This window comes from Anopheles arabiensis, chromosome 2 (assembly GCF_016920715.1).
Source record: "Anopheles arabiensis isolate DONGOLA chromosome 2, AaraD3, whole genome shotgun sequence".
Classification (NCBI taxonomy): domain Eukaryota; kingdom Metazoa; phylum Arthropoda; class Insecta; order Diptera; family Culicidae; genus Anopheles; species Anopheles arabiensis.
In genome coordinates this window covers 94,453,366-94,470,722 of record NC_053517.1, presented here as the reverse complement: position 1 = coordinate 94,470,722, position 17,357 = coordinate 94,453,366, and the positions used below count along the sequence as shown (strand labels likewise).

The 17,357-nt window shown below is 42.7% G+C and overlaps 1 protein-coding gene across 3 annotated transcripts in view; it reads right to left on the bottom strand.

The window, feature by feature from the left end:
• The window catches only part of LOC120895653 (tyrosine-protein kinase Drl), a 59,802-nt gene that overhangs the window by 27,935 nt on the left and 14,510 nt on the right, over positions 1-17,357 (bottom strand). For all 3 annotated transcript variants that reach the window (XM_040299179.1, XM_040299181.1, XM_040299180.1), the window contains exons 3-7: positions 15,474-15,601; positions 7,929-8,166; positions 5,625-5,793; positions 2,966-3,114; positions 2,377-2,534 (exon numbers count right to left, since the gene is read on the bottom strand). In XM_040299179.1, coding sequence (XP_040155113.1) covers positions 2,377-2,534; positions 2,966-3,114; positions 5,625-5,793; positions 7,929-8,166; positions 15,474-15,601 — 842 coding nt within the window. The remainder of the gene's footprint in view (positions 1-2,376; positions 2,535-2,965; positions 3,115-5,624; positions 5,794-7,928; positions 8,167-15,473; positions 15,602-17,357) is intronic.

Sequence of the window (17,357 nt, the reverse complement as noted above, 5' to 3'; positions counted from 1 at the left end):
ACGCTCTTCATTAAAGGAAGGTTTCACAAATTATGATGCTTTTTGAAGATTGTTGGTTGGTGTATTAGGGTGTTTTTTATGTCGGTTTGTTTCTTAATTGTGATATTATTGTAGAAATTCTAACACCGTTTTAGATACATGACACACTACTGCGTTTTACTAATTGCTGCCTTTGCAAGAAGTTTTGAACATCAAAGCTTTTCCATTCTTTTATCCTCTAAATCGTCCAACGAACACCTTCAAATTCGATTCATTAACTCCTCCCTGTCCGTTTGCTTTAAAATTTAATCTCCAGCAACTCCAACCCAGCCAACCAACGGTACCCCAGCTGCCCCAATATCGACCTGCTGTCCCAGACAATGGTGCATGCTTTTTCCAACCTGTGGTAGCTGCTGATTGACACTTTTCTACGGCACGATATTGACGAGAGGAGTGGAGAAAATTCACCATTTTTGAGTCGGGGTGATCGGGATCGAAATTCACCTCCACGATACGCTTTCTCGAACTTTAAGCGGAGCGGATGAAAATGGAAATTCCTACTTTTCTATTCAAATTGCTTAATTTTCAATTCGGTGACAAATTTTCGATACGCTGTTCACGTTACGCTCGAGGTGTTTGAGTTTGGGAGTCCGTCCCGGGCCGCTTTATTGGGGGGTGATTTGGGGGAAAGAAAAACGCCCCCCATTTTGGCCTTTATCTTTCAGACACGGTAGATTACAAAGGAGAAAGGAGCTTTAGAGTTTTCCTGTTTTTCTTGTTTTTTTTTCTTTCTTTTCGGTTCGGTATCATTATTTAGGCGCATAAGCGAAACTCATTGTTGTGCGGAATGGTTGGGATGAAAATGAAAATTATGTTTTTTTTTGTCTGCTTTTGCGATGAATAATGCTACGGTCATTATTGATTTTTAAAGGAAAATTATGTCCTGCCTGCCGAACGAAAAATAACAGATGGGAAGGTTCTTTTGTCCCCGCTTTGATCTGGTTTTTGAGGTGTTCCAGCAATGGTGTCGGCAGCTAACGCAGAAACATTTTGATGCAGTGTGATGTTTCGTTTTAGAGGGTAATATTGGATATTTAAAAAAAAAACTCATATATTAGACATTAAATAATGTATCACAAATATTGCAAACCAAAATAAAATAATAATAAACATGAAGTAAATGCACCAACAATTCCCCTAAGTATTACAAGATACTTCTACGCATTATTAAGAATGTTTAAGGTAGCAGCAGTGATCTGAAATATAATTAATAATTATTGAAGGTTTCAAGGAATGGTTTTTGGATGTTCTTGATACCTAATTCCTTCAAAGTGAGGAAGTAATTATTATTGTGGTAAGACTTTCATCATCGTTCTTTGTTAGCGATTCCAAATAAGTGTGCTTTTTCGCTGTCTGCACCGAAGGCAAAAACACCAAAAGCTATCGTCTGCTTCTATTATTCTACTTCTATTTCAATACAGTTAAACATCCAATGCACTATGAATTTACAATATTTTATTGTGTTTAAAAGCACACTGAAAACGATTTTAGGGTAATTAATCTCAAAGACTGATTTGATATGAAACCTTATTACTTTATGTTAATTTACCTCACAAAGCTGTACTTATATGTTTATTAAGGAGGAAGAAAGTGAGCGCTATTTCATATTCAGAGTTGAAAACTCGAATATGTAAACCCTGAATGGCGTAACGTTAATGTCAATTGGGTATGGAAAATAAAAACCAGATGATGCATATCGCTAAACTGGCTGACTGAAATTTCAGCTTTCTAACTTAAATCATAGAATGCACCAAAATTGCTGGCTGACAAAGTATACCATACGGAAAAAGATGTGTTAATGACATTTATTTAAAAATTATAGCAATGCTTTCTTCAATGCGTTTAATTTCGTTTCATTGTATTAAAGAAAATAAATATTTTGACTCAATTTGAAGCAATGCAAGAAGTATTAATGCTCAATCTCCGCTCCTGCCGGTTAGAATTCCTTTATGTGTAAATATTGCATATTTTGCGCCCCTTGCAAACACGAGCCCATCCGTACTTTATGGCTGCACGATAAAAGATATCAACTGGGCCTGGTAGTAAATCAAAAAAATGAATAGACCGTCCTGTACAAATGCTCCAGAGTGAAGAGTAAGAGGAGCGAACGAGTGAGAAAGGGAGAATGTGTAAGGAGAGCTCTCCAACACCTCCTGTACATCCTGTACTTGGCCTGCGTCCTGCCTCGAAAATCAGAGCTCGTATACCCTTGTCAGACAATTTCAACAAACCATCGTAGTGGTAGTAGCCGTAGTAGTAGCTACACAAACGCTCAGCAGTAGGGCGTTGCACAGGCACAGGGTGGATTGTTTGTCGAGTGAAATGGACAGCGCTTACCTGAGTTAACTGGGATGAAGCGTAGTAGGACACCCGGGATGGACAGACCGATTCAGGCTTGGCGTAGACCGACTCCGTCCCCGTTCCGGCGGTACCGTTCTGCCCGAGGGGCAGCAGCGCTGTCGCGTACGGCGACGGTGAAGGGGTGCTGCGAAACCCTGCAAGTGAACGTGAACGCCCGGAAGCGCAATGCGAGAAACACAGCGATTGGTGTCGTTTGTGTGGTGTGGGATGTCCATTTAGATACGGTTCATGTTTATATTCGCAAAAGAGGGAAAAAACGGGGGAAGTGATGTTAAACCATACATGCAGGGTTCGTTTTTTTGTTTGGAGGGGAGATGACGACGACAGGACAAACAAAGCGACCAATACGGAAATAAGGTGTACAATGGGGTGGCAGAGGGGAAGCAGAAATCAATTTGAAACTTAGAAACATTTAATTAAAGTAAATTTAGCAGGAAGCACAAATTTGGCGCTGAAAAAGGATCGCGCCATTTGCCTAGAACTGGGAACGTGTTGAGCGGACATCGATAGAACATAAAAGAAGGGAGTGGTGAAGGGAAATTCTCTCCCCAAGAGTGACACTTACACGACTTTTTCGACTCACTGATGGGATATTTGTTGAGGCTCGCTATCGTTGCGTAGGAACCACTGTTCGCGCTGGGCGGCCGTCCCAAGGGATCCAGCCGGATGAACACATTCTGGTGGCTACCGTACGCCGCAGTGGTGAAGCTGGTGCTGGGGAAGGGAAAAGGAAAGGGACGAAAAAATAAAAGCATTAATAATACACCGTACATCGAACCCACTCGGGTTTTAGAGTGGAAATATTTACAAACTGTGGATGCCAACGAATCGATTGCATCCTGGGAAAGGACTGGGAGAAGGGGAAGGATTGTCACGACAAGGCACAACGGTTGCATCGACTGCACGGCAGGCAGGATGGGCGAGACATGGGCACAAAAAATAACACGAATATCGATGAAGCATAAATTCCCTGTCATCCTGCGTCCCTCCCGAAGCTACCGGAGCTTCGGAGCAGTTCGGAGAACAGAAAAGGGATTATCTGCCCGTGTGTCCCGTGTGTCTTGCGTTTCAAAAATCTGTTCTGGGCGCCCGGGTTTGGGGTTTGGCTCGGTTCGTTGACAAGACGGTACTGTTTTTCGAACAGAACGGAGGTACCCGGCGTTTTTCTTCGGCGTTCCTCGTCGAGTTGTTCCGTTGCCACAGCTGGGTCTGAAATGAACATGTTCGGACATGTGTTACCAGCCCGGCGGATGGTTCGGAGGGGGTCGGCGAGTGGACGGCCGGTGCAACGCGACAACGCTGCTGAACGATGGTGCATGTTTTCTGCTCCGAGAAACAAGACCGATATTAGCACGTTGGTCGGATGAGATTGCAAAACACTGGCATTAAAAGTAAAGGGGACATGGTGGTGAACGGGGGCGGTGGAGGACGGGGTACATGGGTAGGAAAGTATTAGGCCGCGGGGCCATGGGGATTCTCAACGCTCATTTTCTCAAGCACTCATGAGTGCTTTTGAGAAAACCTCGTTCTCAGCGTTTGTCGAATCGGAACAAAATCGGTTTTGAGAATCTTTGAGAATCTTTGAGAAAGTTGACGATGCAGCGATCGGCTAACTGAAATATGGAGAATTGCGCTATTTGTTTATCGGAAATCACTTTGGAAAATGTATTCAATGTTTATAATTGAAAACGTTAAAAAAATATGCGATTAAAAACTGTTTTTCTATTTAAAGCTCTAAATAAAGCTTGAGTGTCTATATCAGTTTCTCAGAGTGAGAAAAACTGACGACGGCCACGGGCTTGAGTCTGAGAACAAGTTTTGAGTGCTTGAGAAACTTAAATGAGTGCTTGAGAACGTTTTCTCAGCTTGAGAAAGCCCCGTGGCCCCACGGCCTTACAACGTGCCAGAAAACCGAAGAAAGGCAGGTTATTGTAACAGCCGGCGTACGGCGTATGCACTTGTGGGCTGTTGAATCGTGTTCATCTCCTGCGTGGTGGAATATATGCTTTTGATTTATTAAATATTTGATATGTTTGGTAGCAAATAAGCGTTTGATGGACTCTCTCTCTGTCTCTGATTATTAGCTAAGAAGTGTTTGTTGATCGTGAGAGCTTCGCAGCAATTATTGAAAATTTTATTCAATTTATTTTTCTAAAGTAATATGCTATTAGATATAGCGTGATTGTGTTTATCTAGCTTTGGAATAAAATAAGAGCCCCAAAACTTGTCATATCAAAAGAAAGAAGAAATAGGATGTGAAAACCGATAGAATTTTTTTGTATTTTAATGGTGACTCTGTTAGTTACAGTTCAATCTCATTCTTCTTATCTAGACTAAGTAAATAGTAATTCTGCATTAAATATGAAGCTGTTATGTTTTGGCAGCTAACCAAACAAATTGTCAAATGAATGGAATATGTAATACTCATCCTGTGACATTTTTAAACTTCAATATACCTTAAATTGATTTACTTTTGAACGTTGTTTGAAGAAACAAATTAAATCCTTTCTTTAAAAACCGGTGTCTGCGCTGAAAAGTCTAGGCCGGAGGGTCTAATAAGGTCCAAGGCGCGAACTTATGATGAGCAGTTCAAAAGTCTAACTGATAAAGATTATGACCAATTGTAGTGCGGCGAATATTTTTAGTTCAAAATGTTTAATGGCAACTCCAAACAGCTGTGTTTTGGCAGCGAATCAAGACACAATTTAAGCTCTCTTCTCTATATGACGCGTAAATTACGTTTGATATAGTTATTAGGATTTAGATTATATGAGATTATGTTGCAGATATTGGAAAACATATCCGCGTTTCTAATCAAAATTTATCACCAATTAGAAAACGCAGATAAAAGGTAATGAATTTAATAGGTTACTTTGTGATAAGGTTTTTACTTTATTTGGGTCGTTGACTATCAAGAAAGATTTGGTATTGAACGTTTTTCAGTTTTACCCAAAAGCAACCAACTTTTGTTGAATAATGCAGAATGTAGAGAGAAAAAAGCATTCTTATCACTCTGTAAGTAAGTTTATGGACATTATTTGCCATATGTTCCCAGCTACCAACAGTGTTCTAAGTATGCTGGACCATGAAATTGCATATTTATTATTTTGCTCTGTCGCTTATGTATTTAAAATATGAAAGAAAATTAGGTTCTATAAAATATATCTAAATTCATTTCAAATATAAATACACTCATAATTACGCCTAGAGTATGGGATACGTACTGCAGCGAGTCCTGCCGAATCTGCTTCCGGGCACGCACGTACATCGCACTGGCAATGAGTCCGACGACCAGCACGAGCCCCAGTGCACAGGCAGCCGCTCCCAGTAGAGCCGGTCCTTGCTGTGGTGCTATTTCAGCCGCCGGGAGACGATTTCTTGCCGGATGCATGCCTGAAAGAAAGCAGAAAAAAACACACACAGAAACCATAACAGATATGTATGCTTAGTGTAGTGTAGTACAAACGAAGCTTGTTTGTTTAATAGCGCTACCCCGACACCCCGCTTGACACACATTCCCAACACAATCGAAACGCTTATTGCTTCATAAAGAACCTGTTGTTGGTGAAATTTGTCACCAGCATAATTCATGGTGCGGTTTTTAAATTCTTTGGCGTTTTTTTCAGCATAGTTTCTTCGGAACTGGTAATGGCAGCTTTTAAAGGTTGTGGAATTTATGCTCTCATTTGCTGCTTGTTTGCCTTGCCGGGAGGTTACTCCCGACGTATCGCCGATAAGCAGCAAAAACAAACATTATTTTTTATCGACAACACGCGAGACCAGGAATTAGAAGGCAGGGCAGGCTTAAGTCGGTGCTGCTCCGGCTGCCCGCCACATAATAAACTCGCGAGAAAACCTCGATTAATACCCGGCCTAGCTGTGGTTTGCGCGAAATGCGGAAGCGTATTTAATGTTTCACTGCGTCCGCTTTAGCTCGCGAGGGGAAGTTTGAGAATTTCTTTGTTTGTTCACCAACTAGGAAGCAACGGTTTGGTGGGAATTAATTGAAATTTATCACATTCCTTCGGTGGGCAAAAGTATCGCGAGGCGAAACATTTGAACCCGCCGGGTGGAAGACGAACTCGCGAACGCACGAGGCAAGCAGAGTTTGCTTAAGACCAGCTCAGTGAACTGAAGCAAATAGTGTTTTGCTCTTCTTTTAGGGCTTATCTTGGATGTATTTTGGTTTGGTGGCTTTTTTAATTAAAACAATATATATATAGACAGATTTTATGTCAATAATAAAGCAATGGAATGATGCTTGCGGAACCATTTCCCGAAATAAGCGGGAATAAATTAGTTTGCCTACCCATTTTGACTGCACAATGAAGCGCACGCAAACGGCCAATGCAAATCAAACCCCTTTTGGAAAACAGGCGTACAGTGGCTGTGGCTTTTTGTGATTGTATGCGTGTCAATATTTTATTCTAAATAATCAGTTCTAAATCGGTTCTGCTCGCTGCCATTCATTGCTGGGTTCAAAAATTGCGCACTCTGGCAGAAAGGAAGGAAGCAAAAAAGGAAGGAAACCAGCAAATCGAAGCCATCAATTTGCATTTTATGCCGCATCGATTTGAAAAGCGATATCAACCGTTTTCGGGCCTCCTCCCAAAAATAGAATTGAAAGGGGGAAAAATAGAAACGGACAGGGAAGATAGGTTGAATGAATATGATGCTATCAACATTCGATAGATTTGGGCCGAGCGTTGGGGTCGCACAGGACGGTATGGCGTCGTGTGTACGAGTTCGGGGATGGAAAGTTGCGAAAAAAGGACACGAGACAGGAATGAGGCTTTTCCATCCAGGTTGTTGAAAAGCAAACGGGGGAAAAAAGGATTGCAATAAAATATTTGCCATTTATCTGCATGCATTTTGTGCACACTGTTTGGTGTGTTGATAATCAAATTATGCGAGATGTGTTCGTTGGAAATATGTTGAAAATTTCAGTAAAATTTCGTTTTCTAATTAAACATTTTAGAATACTAATAAGATTGGAGATAAAATAAAATAAGGAAAAGGAACTTCAGACCGGAGCTTGAACATATAACAAATCATTATTTATAACTATCAATTATGTAAAGATCAATCAAGAAATGATTTTAATGCGTAGAAGAACTAAAAGAATAGTTATTTTGGAAGTTTTGAATTCGGAAGCTTAATAGTCAATAATCAAAGTAATACTAGGGAAAGGATCCTAAATAAAATAATATTTTATCCAGGTATACGAATTGCATACCTTCAGGCGCCTTAAGGATACAGAAGAAACATGATAAGTATAACAGAACGAGGTGTCAGAACGATGCTTAATAAGCATTAAGGCCTTTGAAAATTTCAAAAAGAATGGAAATATAATAAAGAAAAAGAGAATAAAATGGTCCATAAACAATAAAAAAGACTTAGAATAGCTTAAAACAACAATATTACTATTTTCATTTTAATACGGAAATATTCATCTTAAACACTATTTCCCAATGAACGTTTAAAGTCTTGCATAAGGAATGTTCACCCCTCACAAAACGCTTCCTCACCTTTGATGCAAATTTTGTTGCGCTTGATAATCAACTTCGTGTCGTTATGCTTGGGCGGGCCCTCGACGTGCAGATGGATGCCAACCGGCACCTCCTTGGTCACGTTGCCCCAGCAGACGAGATGCACGGTGAAGCTTTCGACCGTCATCGGGATGATGCCGCTGGACGGAATGTCCAGCTCGGGATGCTGCAGCGCTCCCTCGTTGTCATCGTAGTGTACCGATATCGTGTAAGGAAGCTGGCAAAAAAAGAAGAAAAAAAAGAGCCATTAGATACAGATAAGAGTGAAAGCTCGGGCGAGAAAAAGAACACACCAGCTCGTTGCTGGAGTGTTCAACTCGAATGGAACATCCTAATTGATGATAATCGAAGCGATGTCTCTCTTCTTGGCCCGGGGACAGTAATCATCGCCGGAACGGACACCCGCTCAAGAGAGTATAAATTAATATTCAATATTTAATCAGCACGCAGTGCTGATCTATGCCCTTTCCCTTCGCATAAATACGTTCGCGATAATGATGTATCGCTGCTGAGCGAAGTGAGGACGGCGCATTTTTATTCCAAGCAGCGCGTTTAATGAAGCGATATTATCATTTGTGCAATCAACCGGCAACGAAACTCGACTGGAAACGTTGCTAGATGAATGGAATGATGGACGTTTTGCAAAACTTTCTTTGGCAAAACTTGCTTTTTTCTTCACTTCCAGCCAAGTAATTGTGGATGGGCAGAAAGTATGTAACGATGCTTTTAATTAAAATTTTCGTGACCCACTTCGCGTGCAAGCTGGGGGTGATTGATCTTTGAAGCGCCGTTGATTGAGTTGGTGTAGTTTGTGTTTTTGGGAGTTTTCGGCGGGCAAAAGGTCGCTCTCGGAGACGAGAAGGTTAATGAAGTGAAGCAATTTTGTGATCAACTGAAGCACGAACGAGGCAATTAAAATATTTCACTGTCTGTGCGCTTTTTTCGAGCTTGGAAGAAGGCATTCTTCTAATCAATCGATCGAGCGCTTCAGAAGCCAACCTGGGCAAGCCGAACCTTCAACCGCTTGTAAAACGTTGTGAAATAAATTGTGTAAAAATTAACAGCAGACAACTCAATAAACCACTGTATTATTCACATGCGCATCTCCTACCAAACAACTCGAAACCCCAGGCACGACCACTCATCAAGCACTGGTACGGGGGCGAGGGAGAGGGCGATAAAACAATCGAGCCCTGTCTGACACTCTCGGAATCTAATTAAAAACAACAAAGAGAACTAATTGATTCCCGTCTGCGAATCCCGCCGGTAATCGCATTACGGGTGCAAGCAACAAATAGCCTCCCGGTCCCAGTCTGCAGCTCTATGGGGAAACGGGGAATCGCTTTTTTGGTCCGTGTTCGTTTGCGGAAGCTGTGTCGAATGGTCGAGCTGGACCAAAACCGTCTGTGCTTTTCAGTGGACACCGAAGAGTGTTACATGCTTTGTAGCAGAATAGGTTCTTTTAGGGATCGAAATAGGAAAGTAGTTTGGGGCACTACCGTTGTAAAGGACCTGGACAGACAACACATGTTCGTTGTGATCGTGATGTTCCTTTACATCGTAGTTTTGAGTCGAAAACATGAAAAATATTTCCTGTTTTAGCTTATTAAATAACATTTATTTTAACAACCTAATTTGATTGACCGTCAATTTTGATGCTCCATTTTGCATACGGGCCAGGGCCCATCTCATACTGTCCCCAGTTTGGCTAATTTCTCCAACCCAATCAGGATGTACTTTGATTGAATTTTGATTCCCCCGAATGGTCGTATCGTTTGTGCCGCAAATGGAACTCTGCGAGACACTTACTCTCAGTGCTTAAAAACCAGACATCGGGCCTCACGCCGAAAAGTCGATTGATTAATTGAGTTTACTTTTGGGCAGATTGGTGCTGACTTCGGCTGAAGACCTTTGGCAATGTCTGCTCTATCTCTCTCTCTCTCTCTCTTGCACTGACAAATTAAATCATTGCCGAAGGATGATTTAAACCCACCCCGGAGAAGGTCATTCAGGGCAAGGACGACACAGGACAGGCGCAAGGCGATATCGGTTTGATTGCATTAAGGCAGCGTGGCATGGAAAACAGTTTCCACCGTTTTCACAAGCTCGCTTTCTCTTTCTATCTCTCTCTCCTTCGCTCACAACGTCATCCAACAAACAGGACGATCGCTCGCTCTTTGCATAACTTTATTAGTTCCCGTCCGTTTATGGAGTTTACTTTCGCTAAAACTGACTGACTGTAGCTCTGTGCCTTTATTTCTGTTTAGCCAAACTCCTCCCTTTACATCACTGTGGATGAGAGGATGATAAAGAGTCGATGCCCGAAAAGAAGCCGAGGGTTTCCATTAGCGTGGCGAAAGTTGTAAACCGTGCCCCTAATGGCGTTGCGTGTAATTTTATTACGGCGGTGCGTTCCGAGAAAAAGCGGCACAAACTTTTATTTACCAGCGCAGGACAAATTACAAAGCCCAGATGAGGACGAGTTGAACCTGACAGCAATCCTTTTATCCACGCGGGCATGCTAATGGAACGGTGGAAGTGATGCAATGATACGGCGGCACCTTGTTTGCACCGCTGTGCGTGTACACTTTAAAATTTGAAAGATTGTACATTATCAAGATTTATAAAGGCAATCAAACGGAAGCGGGGAATCTCTCCCTAACATCCTCACCCTGGCATATACCATCACTCCCCGTGTTTGTGTGCAATTCCTGAAAAAGGTGGTTGGGGTTTCGGTAGGAAGTAATACCGTTTTCACCGGCTTGAATGATGTTCGGCAAGCTATTGAGAGATAAATTTTCATTCCATTCGGTTCATTCTGCCACCAATTCCCCAGCGAGGGGGTGCAGTTGCTCGGCAAAGCAGACCACACTGGCCAGACCGAGCATCTGTTGAATGAAGGGTTACTGTGGTCCAATCGTAAAGTGGGGAATTTGCCCCCTGCCCCTCTCTCTCCGGAAGTCCGCCATGCACAGTCAGCACAAAGCAAAAAAGCACCGACACTGAAAGGAAGAAATTCATCGCACAGGATCCGCTTTGTTGCAGTTGGCTAGGCATGGTGGCAAACGGTTTTCTAAATTTCCGTTCGAATGCCACCAATCGTGCAAACAAACCGCACTTTGGGGTTTTCACACACAAAGGAGGGCCTTTTTTTTGTTGCTGTCACTTTTTCCCGTTCGTTTTTTTTTTTTTACTAGAATGGCACTAAAAACTGACCACTAGCAGCACCCAACGGTCGCGCGGGGTTTGTTCGATCCGATCCGTGGTTCGAATGAAATTGAAATTTATGGCCATTTGTTCAAGCGGAACTGTTACTGTATGTTTGTGTGCGTGTGTGCGTTTCCTTTTTCCCTTTTTGCTACATGGGTCTTGTGTGCGATTGCGTCTGTTTGCAGTAAAGAATTGGTTCTTGATTTAAATTAATCCACTCCGGGTATTTGAGAGTAGGAAAAAAGCTGAGAGCCATATTTTCCTGTTAAAGGGGTTTCTTTATGTCCTTTCCGAGAAAAACAAACGTAGTTTTTAAAGAGGTGAAAATGAAATATCTATATATGTGTGTGAGGCATTCTTCTCGGATTCTTGTCCTTACACTCAAGAACATTTTTTTCTGATCGCGATTTAAATTTATTATCTTTTATTTAAAGCGAATTTTTATATGTTGTACACATATTTGTATCTATTTTTAATATTTTTTCAATGTTGTAAGTAATTTGTTTATTTTTAGTTAAAAAAAATACAAAGATTTTTTTTAAATAAGTGACAAAAATGTTTTGCTTCCATGCAATTTTTCTTCCTTTTAAGGGTTTACAATTTGAACAGTAAAAAATGATGATGGTAAAAATTTCATAATGTTTAATTATTCATAATTGCACAGCTTCTGACGATAATCAAGGCCATCCAAGGAGTAGTTATTAACTACATGCTTTGCCGTAAGATCAATGAATGGTTTTACAACGATCCCATACATGCTTAATCTATCTATTTAGCGTAACCACTGTATGCCTGTCTCAACCTGATATGGACTTGGCTATCTATGACATGATAACCTAACTCGTGTCGAAAAGTTTTGTAATGTATACGAGAGGCAAACACCACAAGAGATTAAAACCCTTGACGAGCATGATGACATGATGATAGATCATAGGATATGATGGTTGTATCACGATAAGGGATTAATTATTGACCTTACTACTTACTTATCCGGCGCTACAACCGCTTTGCGGTCTTGGCCTGCCTCAGGAGTGTCCGAAACCGCTCACGGTCTCGCGCCTTCGTCTGCCAGTCCGTTATCCCGGCCTTAATGGCGGACGCCTCCACGCCATCCTGCCACCTCAACTTGGGCCTACCACGCCTCCTCTGTCCTTGTGGACGGCCTAAAAAGACTTTACGGGCTGGGTCGTCCGTTTCCATGCGTATAACATGGCCAGCCCACCGGAGCCTGGCGAGCTTTATACGCTGTACGACAGTGAGGTCGCCGTACATCTCGTATAGCTCGTCATTATAGCGGCTCCTCCATTGTCCTTCCACACATACGGGGCCAAGTATCCTTCTGAGCATCTTCCTCTCGAACGCGGCTAAGAGGGTTTTGTCAGATTTGGACAGTGTCCATGTCTCAGAGGCGTATGTGAGCACTGGTACTATATAGGTACTATATAGTCCCAGCTTCGTTTATTAATTATTGACCACAATCTATTAATTAACGTGAAGATTAAACATTCGGTGTTCTAAATTCAAACAAATTCTTACATTCGTTGCTGAATTCTGAGTTTAATAAAATAAAATACAGAAATTGTGAACATCCTTCAATCGGAATACATTTTGAACTAACTGGAACATAAATCGTAGGGCCAAGTGGCTTCAATAGATCAAGCAAGTGTCCCGCTGTCATTGATTCAAGCTCCGAAATCTCTGGTATCCTCAAAATGTTCAAGCATTTACCGTGAAGTGTTAAAGTAATTTTTACAGATTATGAATATACATTGGATTGAACTCGCTGTAAACCCACAGTATATATGAGCCGATCTCTTGGTACAGTCGTCAACTCGTACGACTTAACAACATGCCCGTCAGGTGTTCCAGTCCCAAATACACCGTTCCGTTATACCTGGGACTGACTATCCTGCTATGAGGGGAATTCACTGGTGGAAAAGTCACTGAAAGCCAACCCCACAAGTGGTACAGGCAGGCCTTAATCGACAACGGTTGTTGAGCCCAAAAGAAAAATAAACCCACAATATCAGCGGTAAAATGTTAACATTACGAGTTATTTGTTCTAATCTTGACATTTGGTCGCTAAATATGGAGTATTATTTTTAATAAACTTGATACAACATCGTTCAAAGCTATCAACGCCATAGAAACTTCTCGCTTTTTCTTATCTGCGAAAGTTTGCCGTTCTCCTGCTCGTCGCCACCGATGATGCGTGTTCTGCCGTGCTTAGCCCTTTCACCGAAGGTAAGAAACTACGTTTTTTTTTATCATCAAATGTCTCTATTCATTTCGCGTGCTACTACATTTCCACTGGCGCTAAAACCCCAACAAAAGAAAGGGCGGAAAGGGCTGGATCCTTCCCCAAAACACGGCCCACGGAACTGTCATCGAATAATTTGCATAAACGGAAAACTGCCAACGGCACTAATGGAGCACGCTCGCCACAAACGGCAGCCCGTGAAGAAGTAAACAAAATTAGAATAAAAGGAGAAAAAAAAAGTTTCCACCATTTCAACAGTCGCTAAACAAATGCAAAACAAAGTGTTCAAATGAACCGCACACCGGGTTTTCCTGGCGATTGGCGAATGTTGAAGTTTTTATTCACCTTCTCCGGCACAAAACAAAAAAAAACAGGCGCAGTGGGGCGAAGGGTGTTGTAAAAACTCTTGCAATCCCAAGTACCAATCGACATGTAAAATGTGAGTGAAAAAGAATATAAAAAGAAAGAACCTTGGGTGGGAAAGAATTTGCGGCGGTTTGAGACGGTAGAAAGTTGTCATTTTCCCACCCTTTCCCACTGTTTTCGCGAAGTTGTTTGCTTATCAGAGGATTGCGAACGGAGTGGGGGCTGTTGTTGTAGTTCCTTTGCTGTCCTTAACCAGCACAACGTACGGAACGAACGGCGTGTTCCTTAAGACTCATTCACTCTTTGTCTCCCAGGTCAGAGCGCGCCCGTGTCTTGGCTTAGTGATGGTGTATTTTGTTAACTTCCTGCCGTTTCGTTCCCACAATCGGCAAGCGGCGGTGCAAATTAAGCTGACCCAGTTTGTCGTTTCCGGTTGAAAGTTTTTGTTCTGTCCGTGAAGGAAGTAAAACGATTTTCCTTTGCTTCCAGTGCCAGGAACGAACGATTGTGCCCCCAGGAACGATTGTCATCTGGTTCAGGTTGTAACAGCTGAAGGATATGGTGATAGTTTGTAGCTTTTTGTGTGGGTTTTGCGCTTGTTGCAGTGAAGTATGGAAATTTTATCGATTTAAGGTGGAATAATGTTTCTGTATTTCCACAATCCATGTCCACAATCCATTTAAGAGGTATTCATAACTAAACTCCAGACTCAGCTTCATCCAAATCCGTAGGCTTACTGTTGGCAATGGGTCTTAGGTGTCCAAGAAAAAAATGTTCCTTTTACACGCACGGTTGCAAGTTTTTCGCTCATTGTAGCAAAAACACGATGTACAAGCAAGGAAGAATGAGCCGGGTTCTCCACTATTGCTGGCACTTTCTGCAAATGATGCTGAAAAACCGCCACCAACAAAAAATATGATGAAGAATGGCAAAGAAGAAACTGCCAACCTTTCGCTCAATTTCCAATCCTCTTCATTGTAATGCAATGCGCTACACTTCCTCGTGTACCGGTTCGTGCAAGCATACGAGCGGCCGAGTAATCCACGTTGCTCGGGATCAGCGCCAAAAGCATGCGAACTAACCACAGTCCTCGGGTCCAGACATGATCGGGCATCAGCAGCGTTATCCGCAGTATCTTCTCCGGCGGGCTATCGCATGAAGGGAAGGCATTTTTTCACTCTCTTCCAAGCACTTTTCCCACCCAGCTCAGTGGATGCAATTCCTGCTTAATGGTGCAGAATCGGTATCCATTGTTTACGCTGCGTATACGCCGCTCGTGTTTGCACAAAACCAGGCGCTTTTTTATTTGTAAAAAAGAACAAGGAGCAAAAACAGCCTCGATCAGACATCATAACCGTGATGGAACGCAAAAATTTGCGGTTATCGCACGAACGATTGGGCTTGATGCGGTGTACGGTGGTGGGCGATCTATTGGCGAAAGCTCGGCGAAACGTTGTGCTGTGTGCATTCCGATCGAATAACGCACCATTGCACACTGTCGAAGCGAATCGGTATTATGATGTGTGTGTGTGTGGAGAAAGATGTAGCGCATGATTGAGTTGATTGTTTAGTATGTTGTGCAGTGCCATTGGTGAGTGGTTTTGTTTTTTCTCGAAAACTAAAAAATTCTCTTTTTCTCCAATGTTTGCAAACACTTTTGAGTTGTTTTCTTGCTATCCAATACTTACCGGGTAGGTTGTACGGCTTTGCCAGGAAAAGCGTAGAAAGTCTATGCCGGGCTTCATCGGCACGACGAAGCTCATGGCGTAGTCATTGATCGCACCGTCCCGCACGTAAAACAGATCTGCCTCGATGCCTGAAAGTAAAAGAAAGAATTTTAAGTTGAAAATAACAATCCATTATCACTACAAAATGTACTAGAAAGCTGACAAATCTTTGTATGACAATATGGTAACGAAATGCAATTTGACTAAATACTTCCTTCACCACAACGGAACTTCCGAGAGGCAAATTGTCAACCACGGAAACCAGGAAAGGGAATTAATGGAGTGCCCCCTTTTGTGTGGGCACGCTTCGCTCGCCCAGCTTTCAAATTTGTAATTAAAATAAAATATCTAACCCCTTGTTAGCAGGTAATGAGGTTCGGAAAGCTTTCCAACCCCCATCGCCGGAAATGTTTGCTGACGCGTCGCAGACGTGTCCCGGGCGTTGCGTAATTGTTGCAAAATCCTCGGGAAGGGTTTATGTGCAGCAACAGCTCCGTGATGTCGCATTCGGTCGCTAGAATCAGCACAATGTCAGCCAGCTTTTAGTAAACGTCGGCAATGTTGCGTTACTACACACACGTACACGGTAAAGGGGAGAAGGTTGGTCCATAAAATAGAATGACAAACGACACACGTATGGGAATGTGGCACAGCCAGCACCGTACATGTCTCACTTGATTAAGCAACAAAACGTGGCACTGTGTGTATGCGTGTGTGTCTGTTCGGTAATGTCTTTGCCGAAGTCGACGAGGTTATTAGGGTACGGTGTTGGTAATTTAGCACGATGGGAAATTCGGAACAACAAGCGCGCCCGGCAGTAAGCTAGTACAAGCACCCTTTTCCCCGCAGCCAAGCAGGTTTAAGCTTATGGGAGCAAGCACGTCACCCACAGCGGCAAGTACAAATGCGCCCGTAAGTGCGATGAATCTTGAGTTGAAATTTCTCATTTCCTTATGAAAGGCGCCACCACCCTACAGGCAAAGAGAGCGATATTTACAGGCGAGGGGCATGTAGAAACAGGGGGAAGGGGTTCGGTCGATTTTGTATTGGCCGCCATAGTCGAGCCGCAGTGATTTTTTTCCGAATTGAGAGTGAGCGCGCGCAGCGCTCTCTCGCATGCCTTCAAATTACACGGGGCGCTCTCGCTATACAAAACAGCTGATCAGCTGATACCCCCTCCCTCCCGTTTTTTTCCTCTCGCGATGCGCGGATCAGCTGTTCTTGCTCTCTCGCGTTTCTTTCGGTTTGCGCTGCGCTGTTGCCGCACTTGCGCGCTGCGCTGAACACCCCCTCCCGTGCGTTCTTTTCGGTTTGCGCTGCGCTGTTGCCGCACTTTGCGCGTAGCGCTGGACACCCCCTCCCCCACGTTTCTTACGTTGCGCGGTGTGCGCTGTGCGCTTTCGTTCACTTTGATTTGCAGCGTAATAAAATCGCATGCATCGCGCTGTAACTTAAACACATCAAACTCGTTTGATATTTTAACACTTTATTGAAACTTAAGGCACAGTTCCACACATCGCTAGCCACAATCTTGCCACAAAGCCACACATTTTTTATTATAAATAATAAAATAAAATCGTCACTTCAAGCACCCGATTTACTGCCTGTATGTTGTTCTTGTTGAATACTGTAAAAAAAGCATTGAAATAAAGCAGCGTAATTTACATATTCACGTTGAATTATGAAAGATTATCGCAGCTTTATTTCAATGCGCACAACACTTCATCAATTGAAAATACGGCCGAGGCCGTAATAATGTGAATTGAAATAAACAACACTTCAACACTTCACTTCAAATTACATCGAGCGCCCGGGACTTAGGCTAAAACGCGCGCGGCCTCACAC